The sequence below is a fragment of the Stegostoma tigrinum genome, chromosome 25, assembly GCF_030684315.1.
Source record: "Stegostoma tigrinum isolate sSteTig4 chromosome 25, sSteTig4.hap1, whole genome shotgun sequence".
Lineage (NCBI taxonomy): Eukaryota > Metazoa > Chordata > Chondrichthyes > Orectolobiformes > Stegostomatidae > Stegostoma > Stegostoma tigrinum.
Window position 1 is genome coordinate 20,765,514 of NC_081378.1, and position 19,426 is coordinate 20,784,939.

At 46.5% G+C, this 19,426-nt stretch overlaps 1 protein-coding gene across 1 annotated transcript; it reads left to right on the top strand.

Annotated features, from left to right (window-relative positions):
- The first annotated feature begins 1,320 nt into the window (after positions 1 to 1,320).
- On the top strand, positions 1,321 to 18,687 carry LOC132210969 (C-type lectin-like). Its single transcript, XM_059654765.1, has 5 exons — positions 1,321 to 1,375; positions 2,213 to 2,364; positions 10,631 to 10,771; positions 10,857 to 10,965; positions 18,572 to 18,687. Exons 1-5 carry the CDS (start codon positions 1,321 to 1,323, stop codon positions 18,658 to 18,660), a joined length of 546 nt encoding a protein of 181 aa, XP_059510748.1. The 3' UTR covers positions 18,661 to 18,687.
- The last annotated feature ends 739 nt before the right edge of the window (positions 18,688 to 19,426 follow it).

A 19,426-nucleotide genomic window follows, 5' to 3' on the forward strand; every position in this document is an offset into this window, starting at 1 on the left:
CGCAGACACTTTTGCCCTTGCTCCTTCTATTCACGCTCATAGCAACGATAGAGACCCCCAGTTCTCACTCGCCAGCAGCCTCCACATGCAAAGAACCACAAGCTGCCATTTGTATCTCCTCCAGCAGAATGGCACCAACAGACACATATTGCCCTCCCCTGCCTTATCAGCATTTTGCAGTGACCATTCCATCTGCAACAGCCTGGTCCATTCTCCTCCATTCCCATCATTTCCCACACACCCCTCAATGAAACCTTTCCTTACAATTGGAGAAGGTGCCATTCTTGCTCTTTACCTCCTGCCCCATCACTGTGCAAGGCCCCAGACACACCTTCCAAATTAAGCAGCAATTTACCTGAACTTCACTCAATCTAATCGAGCGTATTCACTCCCAGCAACCCTCCTCTTTCAGGACCTGTCCAGTGATTAGTCAGACAGAATACATCTCCAGACAGGGTCTTGAGGGAATGTCTGTACAGATCAAACTGTAAGTAAAGAGTTCTTCCACAAAGTTCCATTGACACACGGACATGAATTAGTGTCAACATTCACAAGATTCATTATCTCCCTGTTCCTCACTCTCACTCCTGAACAAACATCAGTTGTGTTAATTTTTCAAAGCTACCAGTGATTCTGAATGGACCGTGTCCATTATAAAGAGATTCAATCACTTTGCTGCTTTTGGGTGAAGGAAACCTTCCAACAGGGAGAGACATGGAGGACAGATACAACTGGGATCTGGGCAAAACAATCTTCTTAACCAGATCAAATCGTAAAATACTTCACATATCTATGCGATAATTATTCATTTATTTTGATCTGTTTAATGCTATATAATGGAGAGTACATTGTAAATATTCTCATTGATATCATTTATTAATTTCCAATCTGAGAAATACATTCTCTCCCAGCCTGATTACACATGCCAGGAACCATGAGTACAGTTTCATTTCTCACTGAGCTCTTCCAATGCTATGTTGTACAATTTAATGTGTAACTCCAGGAACATTCTCATGGTTTCCAATCCTTCCTGTGCTGAGTAGTCAGTCTCTGATTGGTCAGCAGGAATTTGGACATCATTAATTCTCAAACCTGTTGGATCTGATTTCAACGGTTCGTTGCCTCCTCGCCGTCTGCTGTACATATTTACAGTAAGACTTAACACCTCATCACATCAGACAACAGGGAGAGACAGACAGACGGAGCGATTGAGGTAAGAACAGGAGCAGGAGAGACCCACCTTAACTGTGAAACCTTGACACTGACGGTGAATTGTTTTTGTTGTGTTTCAGGTGAGGGGAAAGGAACTTCACTGCGGACATGATGCTGCTGCTGGGATTGGTGTTGACTACGTTGATCGTCAGTGATGTAGCAGGTAGGGTCATCCTAACATAGTGTATGAGGACAGGTTAGTGCTGTGAACTGAAGGGGTAATTGATCTCCTGTTGTGTGAATTAGAGAAAACTGACAGAGGTGGCACCTGAGGAATCTCCTCAAATGAGCAATGACCGAACCATTGACATATGTTTGAGAGTCTATACATTTCCCATTCACTCTCCGTCCACTCCCCATATGGGCACAGCTTCCTTCACTATCCCATCTGACATACTGCCTCTCCCCCTCCTGGCTGAATGTGCCCAGTGCAGATGGAAATACCCAACCCAGCTGTCTCTCTTAGCCTGGCGCCACATTCCTGTTCATTCCCTCTTTCGTCACGCTCTCCTGAGATTAAACATGAAATCAAAAGAAGGGTGCAAATTTGGAGTCAACTTGATGACATTTTAGAGGGATTGCTCGTCATCAACAAGTCCATTGAGGAATTCCTGGGAAATGACCTCCTCCAGAGAACTGAGACTGTGAGAGTTGCCATTATATGGTCTGTTAGAGGCAGATTTTATAGTCCCATTGAGGGGAAAGTAGGCCAGTAGAAGGGAATGAAGTGATCTGATGGTAGTAAATGGAGGAACTGGCCAGAAAAATCAGACACTCCTGTGGGAAGTAAACATTGTCACTGACTACTTGGGCTAAACAGCATATCTCTGAGCAATACATTCTCTATATTTCCACGTAAAGAAACATAAGAGTGTGTGAAGAAGGTTATTGCAGTCAGGTGAAAAGTCCCACATTGAGGCAAACCCTATCTGTTTTTAGCCTTCTGGGACGGAAATAAACTGTGATAGGTGTGATTATTGCAGCTTGTTTTAATCTGCAGCTGATCGTCTGCCTGTGCAGAATTCGACACATTTGGATTGGAGCGATGAGAAACATAGTCCACTGGGCAATGGAAATTGTTCAGGTGGCATTGCTTATTTTGGTTATTGCTACAAGTTTGTTTCTGAGAAAAAGACTTGGATTGAGGCTGAGGTAAGTGTTTGGAATCTCTCTTGTAAGTTATTAGGATTTGTTGCTCAGTGTTTCTGAAATGACTGAACACAGAATGAAAGAAGCTTTCTGTCCATATCTGGACATTTCTGAAGCCATGTGTTACATTACCTGGGGTAACATGAAGACCATAATATTTTGAATTAAATGGTGGCGGAAATGAGTTGTGACATTGATTCTGCTAAACATATAGGATTTTGCCAATAATTTTGCTATAAATAAAAATTGTTTAATATGAATCAAGTTTTAATAGCCCAGATATGATTAAAAATCGACAGCCAATCAGTTGTGCATTCAGATCTTTTCAAAAGCCCTAAACACATCCCTAATATTGGGTTTGGCTTGTTGACTGGGAATTTATATCGAGTGGCTTCCTCAGGCCTTTCACTTGCTCCATCATATCTGCGTGCTCAATTAATTTTCTACCTTCCAGTTGGACTACAGTTTTGCATATATTACCACACATAACACATTCACCATCTTTGGTTTTTACTCACACTCGGAACAGATTGGACTTATTAGAAACAATCAACATGGGTTTGCGCAGGAGAGGTCATGTCTCTCAATGGTGATTGTGTTTATTGAGCAATTGACCGAGATGCCTGATCAGGGTGGGGCAGTGGACATTGTGTACTTGGAGTTTACTGAAGCATTTGACAAAATCCCTTCATGGGAGGTTGCGGTCCAGAATATTAAATCACTTGGAATTCACAATGTGCTGGTAAGTTGGATATAGAATTGGCTTGGCCGCAGAAGGTAAGGTGTAGTGGTGGAGGGGCGTTTTGCAAGGATTAGTACTGAGCCCTCTGTTGTGTTGTTATATAGACAAATTCCATGTATTATTTGGGATGAACATGTTGGTGAAATGATTGGTAAACTTGCAGATGACACAAAACTTGTTGGCATTGTGGATAGTGAGAAAGGCTGTCCAAGAGTACAGCACAATAAAGATCAGTTGGAAATATGGGCAGAGAAATGACGTAAGATGTGTAATCTGGACAAGTGTGAGGTGATGCGTTTTGGGAGGCCAAATGCAAGAGGTAAGTATACATACATTGGACAAACAGGCAGAAAGCTAGCCACCAGGATACATGAACATCAACTAGCCTCAAAACGACGTGACCCACTATCACTTGTATCCTTACATACAGATAAGGAAGGACACCACTTTGATTGGGACAACACATCCATCCTAGGACAAGCCAAACAGAGACATGCACGAGAATTCCTAGAAGCATGGCATTCCAACCGGAATTCCATCAACAAACACATTGACTTGGAGCCTATCTACCATCCCCTGAGAAAAAGAACAGGAAATGACATCACCAATGCAGGAAATGACATCACCAACCTAAGGAAACCTAACCAGATAAATAGAAAGCGGGACATAACACCAGTGCTTCATCGGAGGCTCACTGATGATGTTACCTAGAATGGTGACGAAACGTCTGAAAACTAACCTTCCAGCTCAGCGAGCAAACTCACATCCAGTACATGGCATGCCCATGATAAATATTGGCATACAGAAGAATCTTAGGATGCAAGTGTTGTAGAGGTTTACCAGGAGACGCGGAGAATTCTTCAAGAAATTAATCTTTTATTTCCCAATAAAAGCCGTGACAACCAGAAAGAGAATTCTTGATTGCCCCCGAATCCCGGGGTCCGTTATTCTATATACCTTGAAGTTATCGTACTTTCTTCAAAGTTATCAGCATGCCCAATGGTGTCAGTAGGGGTTACCGTTGTACACTGAGGCACAAGTCAGTGCTGTTAGTTTATGTTATCTTTCTGTTTCTGCCACTATGGCTTTTTCTATTTCAAACTAAGATAATGATTATTTATTACGACATCTGCCACAATGGTCTCTTCTACTTCAAACTTAACCTATAAGATAGTGATTATTTATTACTACATCTGCCACAATGGTCCTTCACCTCGGGTTGACCCCATGGCATCATGCTAGTCCTTACTTCTATGTTGCATGCTTTAATTAACCCAATTCAGCTGCCGTTAATAGCTAGCCCAGTTATACTACCATTGTTCTACACTCCCTTGGCCTGTGCTCAAGCACCTCATTCTATTAAGGTACAACATTCCATTGATTATTGTAACATTCCATAATTCAGTATATCATCCTACTGATCACTGTATGATTTAATTCTTCGTCTGCCCCTGTATTTTTATTTTCCATCACAAGCCCAGGTTTCACTGAACATGGCAACACGATTCTGGTCACAGTTCTGTAGGAAGGGCGTTGGTAAGCTTAAGCGGGTGCAGAAAGGATTTTCTCGGATGACTGGAGGGTTTGTGTTACAGCAAGTGTTTAATAGCCTGGCGCTTTTACTCATCGCCTGAGGGGTGACTGCATAGTGGTTGTCAAATCATGAGGGGCATGGATAGGGTGAATGCTGAAGCTCTTTATGCCCAGGGTGGGGTGTCCAAAACTAGAAGTTTAAGGTGAGAGGTGAAAGATGGAAAAAGGACCTGCGGGGTAAGGTTTTCACCAAAGAGAATGGTGCATGTGTGGAACAAGCTGCTACAGGAAGCATTGGATGTGAGTACAATTACAACTTTTAAAAGGCATCTGGATGGGTCTATGAATAGGAAGGGTCTAGATGAATATGCTGACAAATGTGACTCGGTCAGATTGGGATGTCTGGTCTCCATGAATAAATTGGACTGAGGCATCTGTTCCCATGCTTTATGATTCTATGACGAGTGGAGAAGGCGGTAAAGATGATGTACAGTATGGGTACCCTTATCAGTAGGCACATTGAGGACAAAAGTTGTCAAGTCACTGTGCAGCTGAATAAAATATTAGGCCAAGCAGCATCAAAGGAGCAGGAAGGCTGAAGTTTTGGGCCTATAAAGGGTCTAGGCCTGAAACGTCAGCCTTCCTGCTCCTCTGATTCTGCTTGGCCTGCTGTGTTCATCCAAATCTACACCTTGTTAATTCAGATTCTCCAGCATCTGCAGTTCCTATTATCGCTGAATAAAACATTAGTTTGGCCACAATTCACAAATTGGGTCCAGTTCTGGTTGCCATACCATAGAAAGCCAGGGGTGGCTCTGTAAAGAGTGTAAAAGAGGTTTATCGGGATGTTGCTGCAGTGGAGTGTTTTGGCTATCAGGAGAGATGAGACAAACTTGGATTGTTTTCACTCGAACATCGGGGGCTCAGAGGCAACCTCAGACATAAACTAGAGAGGCATGGATCGGAAATTGGCTTCTGAAAGAAGACAGAGGGTGGTAGTTGATGGGAAATGTTCATCCTGGAGACCAGTTACTAGTGGTGTACCGCAAGGGTCGGTTTTGGGTCCACTGCTGTTTGTCATTTTTATAAATGACCTGGATGAGGGCGTAGAAGGATGGGTTAGTAAATTTGCAGACGACACGAAGGCCGGTGGAGTTGTGGATAGTGACAAAGGATGCTGTACGTTGCAGAGAGACATAGATAAGCTGCAAAGCTGGGCTGAGAGGTGGCAAATGGAGTTTAATGCAGACAAGTGTGAGGTGATGCACTTTGGTAGGAGTAACCAGAAGGCATGTACTGGGCGAATGGTAAGATTCTTAGCAGTGTAGATGAGCAGAGAGATCCTGGTGTCCATGTACTCAGATCCTTGAAAGTTGCCACCCAGGTTGACAGGGTTGTTAAGAAGGCATACAGTGTTTTTGCTTTTATTAATAGAGGGATCGAGTTCCGGAACCAAGAGGTTATGGTGAAGCTGTACAAAACTCTGGTGCAGCCACACTTGGAGTATTGTGTACAGTTTTGGTCACCGCATTATAAGGTGGATGTGGAAGCTTTGGAAAGGGTGCAGAGGAGATTTACTAGGATGTTGCCTGGTATGGAGGGAAGGTCTTACATGGAAAGGCTGAGGGACTTGAGGCGGTTTTCATTAGAGAGAAGAATGTTGAGAGGTGACTTAATTGACACCTATAAAATAATCAGAGGGTTAGATAGGGTGGATAGGGAGAGCCTTTTTTCTAGGATGGTGACGGCGAGCACGAGGGGGCATAGCTTTAAATTGAGAGGTGAAAGATATGGGTCAGATGTCAGAGGTAGTTTCTTTACTCAGAGAGTAGTAAGGGAATGGAACGCTTTGCCTGCAACAGTAGTAGATTCGCCAACTTTAGGTACGTTTAAGTCATCATTGGATAAGCATATGGACGTACATGGAATAGTGAGGGTTAGATGGGCTTGAGATTGGTAAGAAGGTCGGCACAACATCGAGGGCAGAAGGGCCTGTACTGTGCTGTAATGTTCTATGTTCTATGTTCTATGTTCTATGGATGGTTAGAATCTTTCTCTCAGGGCGAAAATGTCAAATATTAGGAGGCAGAGGTTTAGGGTGATGGGGAAAAGTTTAAAGGACATGTATGAGGCAGGTTTTTTTTATACAGACGGCAGCTGGCAGCTAGATTGCTACAATCTAATGGTTGAAGATACACGTTAGAGCTATTTAGACAGACATGTGAACAGCCAGGGAATTGACTGAAACTGTCCATATGCAGGTATTACTTTCATCACAGGAATGGTGGGCTGAAGGACTGTTTGCTGTGCTATACTGTTCTGTTCTATGTTTGGATTTGCATTCAAATGCTGTACCTCCACTTGGAATTCTAGCAGGGAAGTAAAGTGGAATGATTTATTTCGGGCCTTAGTGGTTAGGATTTCCATGATATCGTATTTTTAGCATTAGTTTTGGAAATGTTGAAAATATGTTGTACATAACCATGATCTGAAAGAATAAACCTCCGTACACCCATTGCATTTCCTGTCCACAGTTGAGCCAAATTTTATAATGGGTATGTGCTCAAGTATTGATAAAAGAAAAATTAATGTCTGAACTGACCTTTCCCAGGATAACTAAAAAATTAGATAATTCACAGCAATGGTACAGGATATCTTAGGGCTCACTTTTAAACTCTCATTTATCATTGTGCATTGCAATGGGGAGGGGGTGTGACCTTATTTCCCTCCTTCGTCTCAGTCAATGAGTGCACCCATTCTGGTCGATATCCCCCTCCTTTCTGTGGTGTAAGCTCCCTGACGCTCCAAACCTGCACTCCAGTACTCAGTTTCAGCGTAACCCCAGCTCTCAGTGATACCTAAATCACCCCAAGCTCATCTTACTTAGGGATTGACCACATCCCAAAACCAATTTTACTCAGTTGCATCCAGCAAACACTGTTTGTGAGCTTTTCAATTCCAATGTCCTCAGCTGAGTTGAAGTACTCATGCTCATGGGCTCCTATTGAACCCCACCACAGAGTCAGCAACTTCCTCATTCTCCAGATTTCCCCTGAATCAGACTCTTGGTTGCATGCTAGTTCCTGAACTTTTCCCTCAGTTTGGTCCAATAGCACAGAGTGATCCGCCTCTTGTGGAGTCCCCCGACACAGATTCTGTGCAGTTGAGCTGCCTTCCTGCAGTGCATATGTTTGCAGTCTTGCTAAAATAGACACAAAAACAAAGTTGCTGGAAAAGCTCCGCAGGTCTGGCAGCATCTGTGAAGGCGAAAACAGAGTTCACTTGTGGGGTCTGGTGAAACAGAGTTGGCTTCTATTACTGTCTGTATCCCATGTTCCCCATCTTTTCTAGCTAACCTTCAAACTCCTTCAGTGACTCTCACATTATTCTGAGTGACTGATTGACAGACGAGCAACATGCCCTTCTCCTGTTATTGGACAGAATTGAATGTTAACGTTTTGCAATTGTCAATTGCAGCAACTTTAAAGCTGTGTGTAGCTGAAGGTTACATTCTCCACAATGCACAGTACAATCACAAATTAAACACAATGATAGAAATGGGCCTTATCCTCAGGGATAAACTTCCTTCTCATTTCCACATTCATTTTCAATCTGCAATCCCACCTCTCAGGCTGTGTCTTATGTTTGTTGACTAAGGTTCTGTTCCGTTGAGTCTCACAGAGGGTTTCTCTCATTGAAGCTGAGTGAGATCTGCTGCCCTGGGGCACGGCAGAAAAGGGAAATTTGGCACCACCCCTTTGCAGACAGGGACTGGAGATCCTGGTGGTGGGATGGTGTAGCGTTGGTAAGTCAACTACCCCCAGCACTGGCAGTGGACACTATGAAACCAGACCTTCTCAGCATGCCCCACTCTTGGCAATAAGGTCACGATCTCCCTGCCATTGCAGGAATGCCCAGCAATGTTGGAGAGAGGACAATGGTCTTCTTCACCGTGCCAAGGTAAGTGCCACTGTCTTCTCTCCAATACCTCACAGTCATTCTCCACCCTGTACCCATCTCACAATAAGGCTCATCACTCAGTCACGTAATATTTTCTCTCAATCACTGTTACCTACCCCATCCCCTGACACCATTGGCCCTGTAAACCCTCAGGTGCTACCAACTCACTTGCTCAGAGAACCTTGGGACCTGCAACAAAAGCAGCAGCTGTGCCACTCACTTCCATCTCCTTTAGTTGCTGACCCTCTCTCATTACAGACAGCAACAGCTCACACGAGGGCAGAGGGAGTCAGGACGGGTTACGGGATGCCCAATATCGCACTTCTGAGCTTCCTGACTCTGACTGCTCCAAGCAGTTAATTGTCCATGTCCAAGCCCCTGGCTGCCCTTGCCTTACTGTGCTGGGACCCCCTGAGAGAAGGCTGCCTCCTTTGACCTGGTTGAGAACTGATCACACCATGACAAACTTCCCAGCTTTGAGTCTGTCTCAAACATCATGGCAATACTGAGTTACTGTAAGCCTGCGATCTGTAACTGAGGGACAAGGCAGGGATGCTGTGCTCATATCCGTTAAAACTGTTCTTAAGGCTTCACGGATCAAAGCGAGCAGCCAGAAATTGGAGATAACAAGGGGTGGAGCTATATGAACACAGCAGGCCAGCATCTGCAGTTCGTATGATCAGTAAGAAATTAGGAATGATGATTGAGTTGGATGATCATCCATGATTTAATTGAATGGTAGAGTATATTCAATGGACTGAATTGCCTATTCCTGCCTCTTGTCTATGGTTCAATCTTTCCACCTGGTTAGGCTGAGTAGGTGATCACTCAGACTGAGAGCCAACAGACTGAAGGTGCAGCCTGGTGCAGTCCAGCAGCTGGTGTGTATCTCTGAGCACACAATGTCTTTGCTGCAGCATCGCAGTGATATTTACCAGGGTGCTGCCAAGGTGCAGAGGTGAAAGGCAGTAACACAATGCAAGTCGAATAGAGATGTGCCATGAAGGATTTTGGACGCTGGCACATGTCAGATGCCAGTATCTGTGGATGTGGGGGGCATATGGCGGGGTGCCCATGGAGTATGCCAGGAGATATTTGAGCCTGGTGTCCATCGTGAAGGTCCTAATGGAGCAAGTAGTGAGTTGACGTTGTCTGGTAGTCGCTCTCCATTCTCTGAATTTTCAGCATCTCATTTGCTCCTGGCAGGGAGTAGGAGGGAAGCTGCATATTAATGAGGCAAGATGTGCAGTTCACAAAGATTATTCCTCCTCAACAGGGAACTTATCACCACCTCGTGAGAATCTCACCTCATTGCTGATAAAGTTTTTCAAAGTTGCAGAGAATTGTTCCTGATGTTGAGATTGGCCTTGCTGAACCTCTCACATCATTCTGCCACATCTCTCTCCATATCCCATGTTGTTCACCCTGACAAGATTCCACCCATCTCCATCACCCATTGTCTGTTCATTTGAACATGAACCAGACCCATTCATTGTGTAACTCCACAATCCCTACTGCGACAAGTTGTTAAATTCTAAGTTTCTATCGAGCCGCATGATGTTCTCAGAAAACGATCTAAGATGAACAAGGTATCAGTATGCTGTGGGGCAGTCATTATGAGAAATTTGTTGCTGTCGATGTGTTTGCTGCACAGTGTCATGGCCTGTAGTGATTAACCACATCTGTATTGACAGCTGTGTACAGACAAAACTTACAGAGAACAGGAAGCAGAGTGTACATTCGACCACAATCCCAGCCCCATATGAGTCGCACAGAAGCTACTGACATTTCAATCGATGGTTTGAAGCCACAGTGAGACTGCTCTGAAATGATCAGCTTCCGTGTGGCACTGTTCACTGAAGCTTGGAGTCAGCCCATATCAGGTCCTTGCAAACATGCAGCAAGCGTCTGTAGTTTTATTGACCTATTCTGCAAAATAAGAGTTTCTACAGTGAATCTAGTCAATTGTCTTGTTCGAATATTTCATGCAAAAACGTAACAAGTGACAAATTGCCTTTATAATTTAATCTCCAGCTGCATTGCCGAGACTTGGCTGTAGGGGGCCATCTTGCTTCCCTGCACTGGATGGAGCAGATGAACATTCTTGCAGAAATGGTACATAAATCCCAACACCGTTATCCTGAAACATGGATCGGTTTGAGCGACATCCACAAGGTAATGTTGCCTGAGTTATTGCATTACATTACTTCTGGTGAGAAAATTACATATTTTTGAAAAGATCTGAATGTTATTTCAACAGGAGGGCACTTTTCTATGGAGTGATGGATCTGCATCAGATTTTATGTTTTGGGCTAAAGGTGAACCCAATGATCGCAACTCACGGGAAGAATGTGTGCATGCCTTTTTATGTAAGTTAAAGTATTTCTTTATGATATGAAGGGTGACATTCAGAGATATACTTCCTGGTAAATAACTGTTTGGAAGAGATTTGGTCAGGGCTTTACTTCTAGCTCCTTTGGCAGTCACCTTGCAGTTAAACCTGTTAAAAGTGATGGGTCCTGAGATGTCGAGAACAGAGCATCCTCCGTTTTCATTAAAGTTTTCTGCTTCTGCTCAATTGTCCGTCTCTGTGGGACCCACAATGACATGATCATTGAACTGGTGCACACACTGAGCTGATCATGACACAACACAGGCTGCAGCTGAGGAACAGGATCAACCATGTGAGATCCAGCCCTCATTTTCCAAATGCACCAAACATCCCTGCCCCTTTCTACAGAATTTGTCTCCTTTATTTAGAACTACATAATCCAAATAGATTGTTCTAAACTGAAATCCCACTGACTATTCCAGTTGTCTGATGCCTGTTCCATAGGGACGGAGACTGTTTATCCCTGTGGAGAATCTGTGCTGTCCACATGCAAAACAGATGCGGAATTCAGTCCAGAGTAAATTCAGGAAGCCTCCCAGGTTATTCACAAACGATACTCTTGTCAGTTTTTGTTCATATCTGTTCTGGTCTGTCTGCCTGACTTTGGTTATTGAGGGCTGAAGGGCCTGTTCTGTGCTGTATTGTTATCAACTACAGGATACACCCAATTGCCCTTTGTTGAAGCAAGGTACTCTACAAATTGCAGCAAAAGTAGGATGATTTCACAGCTTGACCTTGTACTTACAATCACAAGTGACCCAGATAACATGGACTGTCCAACATCAGGCTGTAGCATGTGATCAGCTGCTGGGCCTCAGCCTGCCCCAGCTGGTGATCAGACAACCCCCTATTCCTGAGCTAGGTCGCTGTCACCCTGGGGCACATCTCCTTATACGCGGTGTTCTTGTAACCAGCCCATGTGATCAAACCTTGGCGATGTCCTGTGTTCAGTGATTGATAAGTTTGACCATCGGCAAACATCAAACACAGTAGTTCATCTTCCACTCACTGACATAAATGCTTGTTTTCTCAGCAAAAAGGTTTAGCTTTCAGTTTTAATGAACCTTGACCTCAAGCCAGTCTGTTCAGGCTGTCCTTTGAAGGTACTTCCTTGCAGTGTTTGTGTGGTTTAATGAACGGATGGTTGAGATAACAAAGTGTGAGGCTGGATGAACACAGCAGGCCAAGCAGCATCTTCGGAGCACAAAAGCTGACGTTTTGGGTCTCGACCCTTCATCAGAAAAGGGGGATGGCGAGAGGGTGCTGAAATAAATAGGGAGAGAGGGGGAGGCGGACCGAAGGTGGATAGAGGAGAAGATAGGTGGAGAGGAGACAGACAAGTTAAAGGCGCAGAGATGGAGTCTGTAGAACTGAGTATAGGTGGGGAATTAGGGAGGTGATAGGGCAGTCCAGGGAGGGTGGACAGGGGGCAGGATGAAGCTAGGAGGGAGGAAATGTAGGTGCGGCTCGCGGTGGGAGGAGGAGATAGGTGAGAGGAAGAACAGGTTGGGGAGGCAGGGATAAGCTGGGCTGGTTTTGGGATGCGGTGGGGGAAGGGGAGATTTTGAAGCTGGTGAAGTCCACATTGATACCATTGGGCTGCATGGATCTTAAGCGGAATATGAGTTGCTGTTCCTGCAATCTTCGGGTGGCATCGTTGTGATGCTGCAGGAGGCCCAGGATGGACATGTCATCTAAGGAGTGTGAGGGGGAGTGGAAATGGTTCGCAACTGGGATGTGCAGTTGTATATTGCAAACCGAGGGTACGTGTTCTGCAAAGCGGTCCCCAAGCCTCCGCTTGGTTTACCCAATGGAGGGGAGGCCACACCGGGTACAGTGGATGCAATATACCACATTGGAAGATGCACAGGTGAACATCTGCTTGATGTGGAAAGTCACCTTGGAGCCTGGGATGTGGGTGAGGGAGGAGGTGTGGGGGCAGGTGTAGCACTTCCTGCGGTTGCAGGGGATGGTGCCGGGTGTGGTTGGGTTGGATGAGAGTTTGGAGAGGATGAGGGAGTCCCGGAGAGAGTGGTCTTTCCAGAAGGCGGACAAAGTTGGGGATGGAGAAATGTCTTTGGTGGTGGAATTGGATTGTAGATGGCGGAAGTGTCGGAGGATGATGCATTGTGTCTGGAGGTTGGTGGGATGGTATGTGAGGACAAGGTGGATTCTCTTTTGGCAGTTATTGCGGGGACAGGGTCTGAGGGATGAGTTACGGGAAATGCGGGAGATGCAGTCGACGGCGTTCTCGACCACTGCTGTGGCGGGGGCGAAGTTGCACTCCTTGAAGAACAAGGACATCTGGGATGTATGGGAATGGAATGCCTCACCTGGGAGCAGATGCGGCGGAGACAAAGGAATTGGGAACAGGGGATGGAATTATTGCAGGAAGGTGGGTGGGAGGAGGAGTATTCCAGCTAGCTGTGGCAGTCGGTGGGCTTGAAGTCGATATCGGTTGCGAGGTGGTTGCCTGAGATGGAGATGGAGGAGGCGCATTTGTAGTATGGTGTGTTGACCTTTACATTGATGAGGCCAGACGCCAACTCTCTGACACCTCCTCCTTCCGCCTCCGAGAGCACGACTCCAACCCTGAGCACCAAACCATCATCTCCCAAACCATCCACAACCTCATCACCTCAGGTGCCCTCCCATCCACAGCTTCCAGCCTCATTGTTCCCCATCCACGCATGGTCCGCTTCTATCTCCTTCCCAAAATCCGCAAACCCGCCTGCCCTGGTCGACCCATTGTCTCCACCTGATCCTGCCCCACTGAACTCATCTCTACCTATCTGGGCTCCATTTTCTCCCCCTCTGTTCAGGAACTCCCCACCTACGTCCGTGACACCACCCACGCCCTCCACCTCCTCCAGAGCTTGCAATTCCCAGGTCCCCAACACCTCATTTTCACCATGGACGTCCAGTCGCTGTACACCTGCATTCCCCATGCAGATGGCCTAAAGGCCCTCTTTCGCACCTACACTGGCCCTAAATCCCACCTGTTCCTCTGTTGCATTGATGACTGTATCGGCGTCACCTCATGCTCCAGAGAGGAGCTCGAACAGTTCATCTACTTCACCAACACCTTCCAGCCCAAGCTCAAGTTCACCTGGACCATCTCCAACACATCCCTCCCCTTCCTGGACCTCTCTGTCTCCATGTCAGGCAACCAACTAGCAACCAATGTCCATTTCAAGCCCACTGACTCCCACAGCGACCTAGAATACACCTCCTCCCACACACCTTCCTGCAAAAATTCCATCCCCTATTCCCAATTCCTTCGCCTCCACTGCATCTGCTCCCAGAATGAGGCATTCCACTCCTGCATATCCCAGATGCCCTCGTTAGAACATAGAACATAGAAAAGTACAGCACAGTACATGCCCTTCGGCCCGCGATGTTGTGCCGTGGAATAATCCTTATCCAAAAATAACCTAACCTACATTCCCCTCCATGTGCATGTCCAGCAGTCGCTTAAATGTCACGAATGACTCCGCTTCCATGACTACCACTGGTAAACTATTCCATGCGCTCACAACTCTCTGGGTGAAGAACCTCCCTCTGACGTCTCCTCTCTACCTTCCTCCTAACACCTTAAAACTATGACCCCTCGTGGCAGTCAATCCTGCCCTGGGAAAAAGTCTCTGGCTATCGACTCTATCAATGCCTCGCATTACCTTGAAAACCTCAATCAGGTCACCTCTCTTCCTCCTTCTCTCCAGACAGAAAAGTCCGAGCTCAGTCACCCTCTCCTCGTAAGACAAGCCCTCCAGTCCAGGCAGCATCCTGGTAAACCTCCTTTGCACCCTCTCCAAAGCCTCCACATCTTTCCTATAATAGGGCGACCAGAACTGGACACAATATTCCAAGTGTGGTCTCACCAGGGTTTTGTAGAGCTGCAGCATAACCTCGCGGCTCTTAAACTCGATCCCCCTGTTAATGAAAGCCTAAACACCATATGCTTTCTTAACAATCTTATCCACTTGGGTGGCAACTTTGAGGGAGCTATGCACTTGAATACCAAGATCCCGCTGCTCCTCCACACTGCCGAGAATCCTGCCTTTAATCCTGTATTCAGCATGTAAGTTCGACCTTCCAAAATGCATCACTTCGCATTTATCTCGGTTGAACTCCATCTGCCATTTCTCAGTCGAGCTCTGCATTCTGTCAATGTCTCGCTGAAGCCTGTAATAGCCCTTGATACTATCAACGGCACCTCCAACCTTTGTGTCCTTGTGCAAACATACGAACCCACCCCTCAACCTCCTCATCCAAGTCATTCATAAAAACTACAAAGAGCAGAGGCCCAAGAACAGAGGCCTGCAGGATACCACTCAGCACTGACCTCCAGGCAGAAAACTTAGTATCTACAACCACTGTCTGCCTCCTGTCAGCCAACCAATTCTGAATCCAGACAGCCAAATCACCTTGTATCCCACACCCCTTGTCTTTATGAATGAGCCTGCCTTATGAACCTTATCAAATGCCTTGCTGAAGTCCATGTACACCACATCCACTGCTCAACCCTCGTCAACCTGTCTCGTGACTTCCTCAAAGAACTCAATAAGAATTGTAAGGCATGACCTGCCCCTCACAAAGCCATGCTGACTCCCTTTAATCACGCTATGCTTTTTCAAATAGTCATAAATCCTATCCCTCAGAATTCTTTCCAAAACTTTGCTGACCACAGACGTAAGACTGACTGGTCTGTAATTTCCAGGGATTTCCCTATTCCTTTTCTTGAAAAGATGAACAACATTTGCCTCCCTCCAATCTTCTGGTACGACTCCCATGGAGAGTGAGGAAGCAAAGATCTTCACCAGTGGCTTAGCAACCTCCTTTCTCGCTTCCCGGAGCAACCTAGGATAAATCTGGTCTGGCCCTGGGGACTTATCAATCTTAATGTTTGCCAAAATTTCCAGCACATCAACTTCCTCAATCTTGATCTGTTCAAGGCTGTTTTCCTGCTCCTCAAAGTTCTCATTCACAATTCGGTCCCTTTCCTTCGTGAAAACCGAAGCAAAAAAGCCATTTAGGGCTTCCCCTATCTGCTCAGACTCCACGAACAAGTTCCCTATGCTATCCCTGATCGGCCCTACCTTCTCCCTGATCATTCTCTTATTCCTCACAGTTGAGTAAAATGCCTTCGGGTTCTCCCTAATCCTTCCTGCCAAGCCTTTTTCGTGCCCCCTCCTGGCCCTCCTCAGTCCACTTTCGAGCTCCTTCTGAGCAAGCCTGTAATCCTGTAAAGCTGTGCTAGACCCTTGCTTCCTCCACCTTACGCACACTGCCTTTTTCTTTTTGACAAGAAGCACCTCTGTACCCGTAATCCAAGGCTCCTTAATCTTACCCCTTCTTACCTGTCTCAGAGGAACAAATTTATACATCACTCGCAATAACTGCTCCTTAAACAGCCTCCACATGTCTGTTGTGCCCTTTCTGTGGAACAATTGCTCCCAATCTGTACTTCCCAACTCCTGCGTGGTAGCATCATACTTTCCTTTTCCCCAGTTAAATATCTTCCCCTGGTAACTGCTCCTTTCCCTTTCCATGGCTACGATAAATGTGAGGCTGTTATGGTCGCTGTTGTCAAAGTGTCCTCCCACCACGAGATCTGACACCTGGCTCATTGCTGAGCACCAAATGCAAAATGGCTTCCCCCCTCGTCAGCCTGTCCACATACTGAGTAAGGAAACCCTCCTGAACACACCTGACAAAAAACGGCTCCATCCAAACCAGCTGCACGAAGGAGGTTCCAATCAAATTGGGAAAGTTGAAGTCACCCATAACAACAACGCTGCTACGTTTGCACTTTTCAACAACCTGCCAGCCAATGAGTTCTTCGATCTCCCTACTGCTATTTGGGGGTCTGTAGAAAACCCCCAATGATGTGACTGCTCCCTTGCTGTTCCGAAGGAGCGCAACGACTGCCACCACCCCCCCCGCCACCCCACCCCACCGCAGTGGATGAGACCGCCCTTGACCATGTCTCCCTTATTTCGGGTAACTCACTCCTCACACCCTGTCCCTCCAAGAGCTGCCAAAAGAGAATCCCCCTTGTGCTCACATACCACCCCGCCAACCTCCGGATACAACACATCATTCTCCGACACTTACGCCATCGACATTCCGACCCCACCACCAAAGACATTTTTCCATCCCCTCCCTTGTCTGCCTTCCGGAGAGACCACTCTCTCTGGGACTCCCTTGTTCGCTCCACACTCCCATCCAACCCCACCACACCCAGCACCTTCCCCCTGCAACTGCAGGAAATGCTACACACACCCCCACACCTCATCCCTCACCCACATCCCAGGCCCCAGGTGACTTTCCACATCAAGCAGATGTTCACGTGCACATCTGCCAATGTGGTATATTGCATCTGCTGTGCCCGGTGTGGCTTCCTCTACAGGGGGGAAGTGAAGCTGAGGCTTGGGGACCGCCTTAGAGAACACCTCCGCTCGGTTCGCAACAAACAACTGTACCTCCCAGTCGCGAACCATTTTAACTCCCCCTCACACTGCTTAGACGACATGTCCATCCTGCAGCGCCACAATGATGCCACCCGAAGGTTGCAGAAACAGCAATATTTGTTCTGCTTGGGAACTGTGCAGCCCAATGGTATCAATGTGGATTTCACAAGCTTCAAAATCTCCCCCTCCCCCACTGCATCCCAAAATGAGCCCAGTTCTTCCCCTCCCCCCACTGCATCCCAAAGCCAGGACAGCTTGTCCCTGCCTCCCCAACCTGTTCTTCCTCTCACCTATCACCTCCTCCCACCTCAAGCCATACCTCCATTTCCTACCTTCTAACCTCATCCCGCTCTCTTGACCTCTCCGTCCTCCCCGGGCTGGCCTATCCCCTCCCTACTTCCCCACCTATACTCACCTCTACAGGCTCCATCCCCGCCCCTTTAACTTGTTTGTCTCCTCTAAGCCTATCTTCTCCTCTATCCACCTTCGATCCGCCTCTCCATCTGTCCCTCCTTATTTCAGCACCCTCTCCCCATCCCGCTTTTCTGATGAAGGGTTTCGGACCGAAAGGTCAGCTTTTGTGCTCCTAAGATGCTGCTTGGCCTGCTGTGTTCTTCAAGCTCCACATTTTGTTATCTTGGATTCACCAGCATCTGCAGTTCCCATTAGCTCTGGACAGGATGGCTGATACTCCTGTTCTTACCTGTCAGCCAGGACTCCCTGACTGATCCTGAATAACAGCCCCAGTCAGTGAACTCTTATTCTCTGAGGTCTTCTTCATTGACCTCATTGCAATCACTATACATTGTGTCTGTTTAAAATCAGAACATCAGCCAGATACAGGGTCAACCCTTACAATATTTAAGCCAAACATTCATCCCTTCAGAGAACAGTGGAAACATCACACATCCAGTTGATCCTTCAACAGAAAATATTCATTTGGTTTTGTTATTCTCGTTGTGTCTGACCCAGTAAATTTAAGATTGCAACAAATGTCCTGAATAAAGCAATGAGGAAATAGACAAAGTCCTTGATACTCCCAAACACAGAGAATGAAACAATCATACAAATAGTTGTCCAATTTACTGAACTTTTCTTTCTTTCTTGCAGCGAATTCACTTCCTTGGAACGATGAATTTTGCAATGTGAAATTCTCCTTCCTTTGCTCCTACAAACTGCCGTGTCCTTGCTCACCGTGAAAGAAGCAATCGCTGCTCCATGGATCCTGTCTGGGAGACAATCTCGTGCTCCTATCTGCTTGTAGTTGTTGTCAAAGTCCATGATGACTGTATTGCCTTAGTTTCTGAGCCACGAATAAAAATTGCATGATGAGTGATGTGTTTGTTACTGTGAGTCGAGTTGATAGCAGCCCTGCTGTCCCACTGATGCTTTCTACCCTTCTGCTCTTCCAATACCATACTGGGCAGGAGACAGCACAACAGTGTCGAGGTGACCTGTACTTGGCGATGTAAGGTGACCTGTACTTGAACACATTAACTAGCCCATGCCTGCTTAGCAAGTGGTGGACAAAAGCTAAGCAAAATTAACAGCCGACTCACAGTGAAATACAATGGCACTTTTGAACAGAACTGCCAGACGTTCAGTAAAGGAACGCTGCATGTTCCCATCCGAGACAGTTGTAATAAACGGATACCTTAGAACAGATAAATGATCAATTCCTGCTTTATTAATGAAAGGATGAGTGTCCCAGTAAATGAATTCCATCAGATGCTACCCTTTGGTCCAGGAACTCCCTACCTACGTCCGTGAAACCACCCACGCCCTCCACCTCATCCAGAAATTCCAATTCCCTGGCCCCCCCCCCAACACCTCATTTTCACCATGGATGTCCAGTCCCTATACACCTGTATTCCACACGCAGATGGCCTCAAGGCCCTCCGCTACTTCCTGTCCCGCAGGCCCGACCAGTCCCCCTCCACCGACAACCTCATCCGCCTAGCCGAA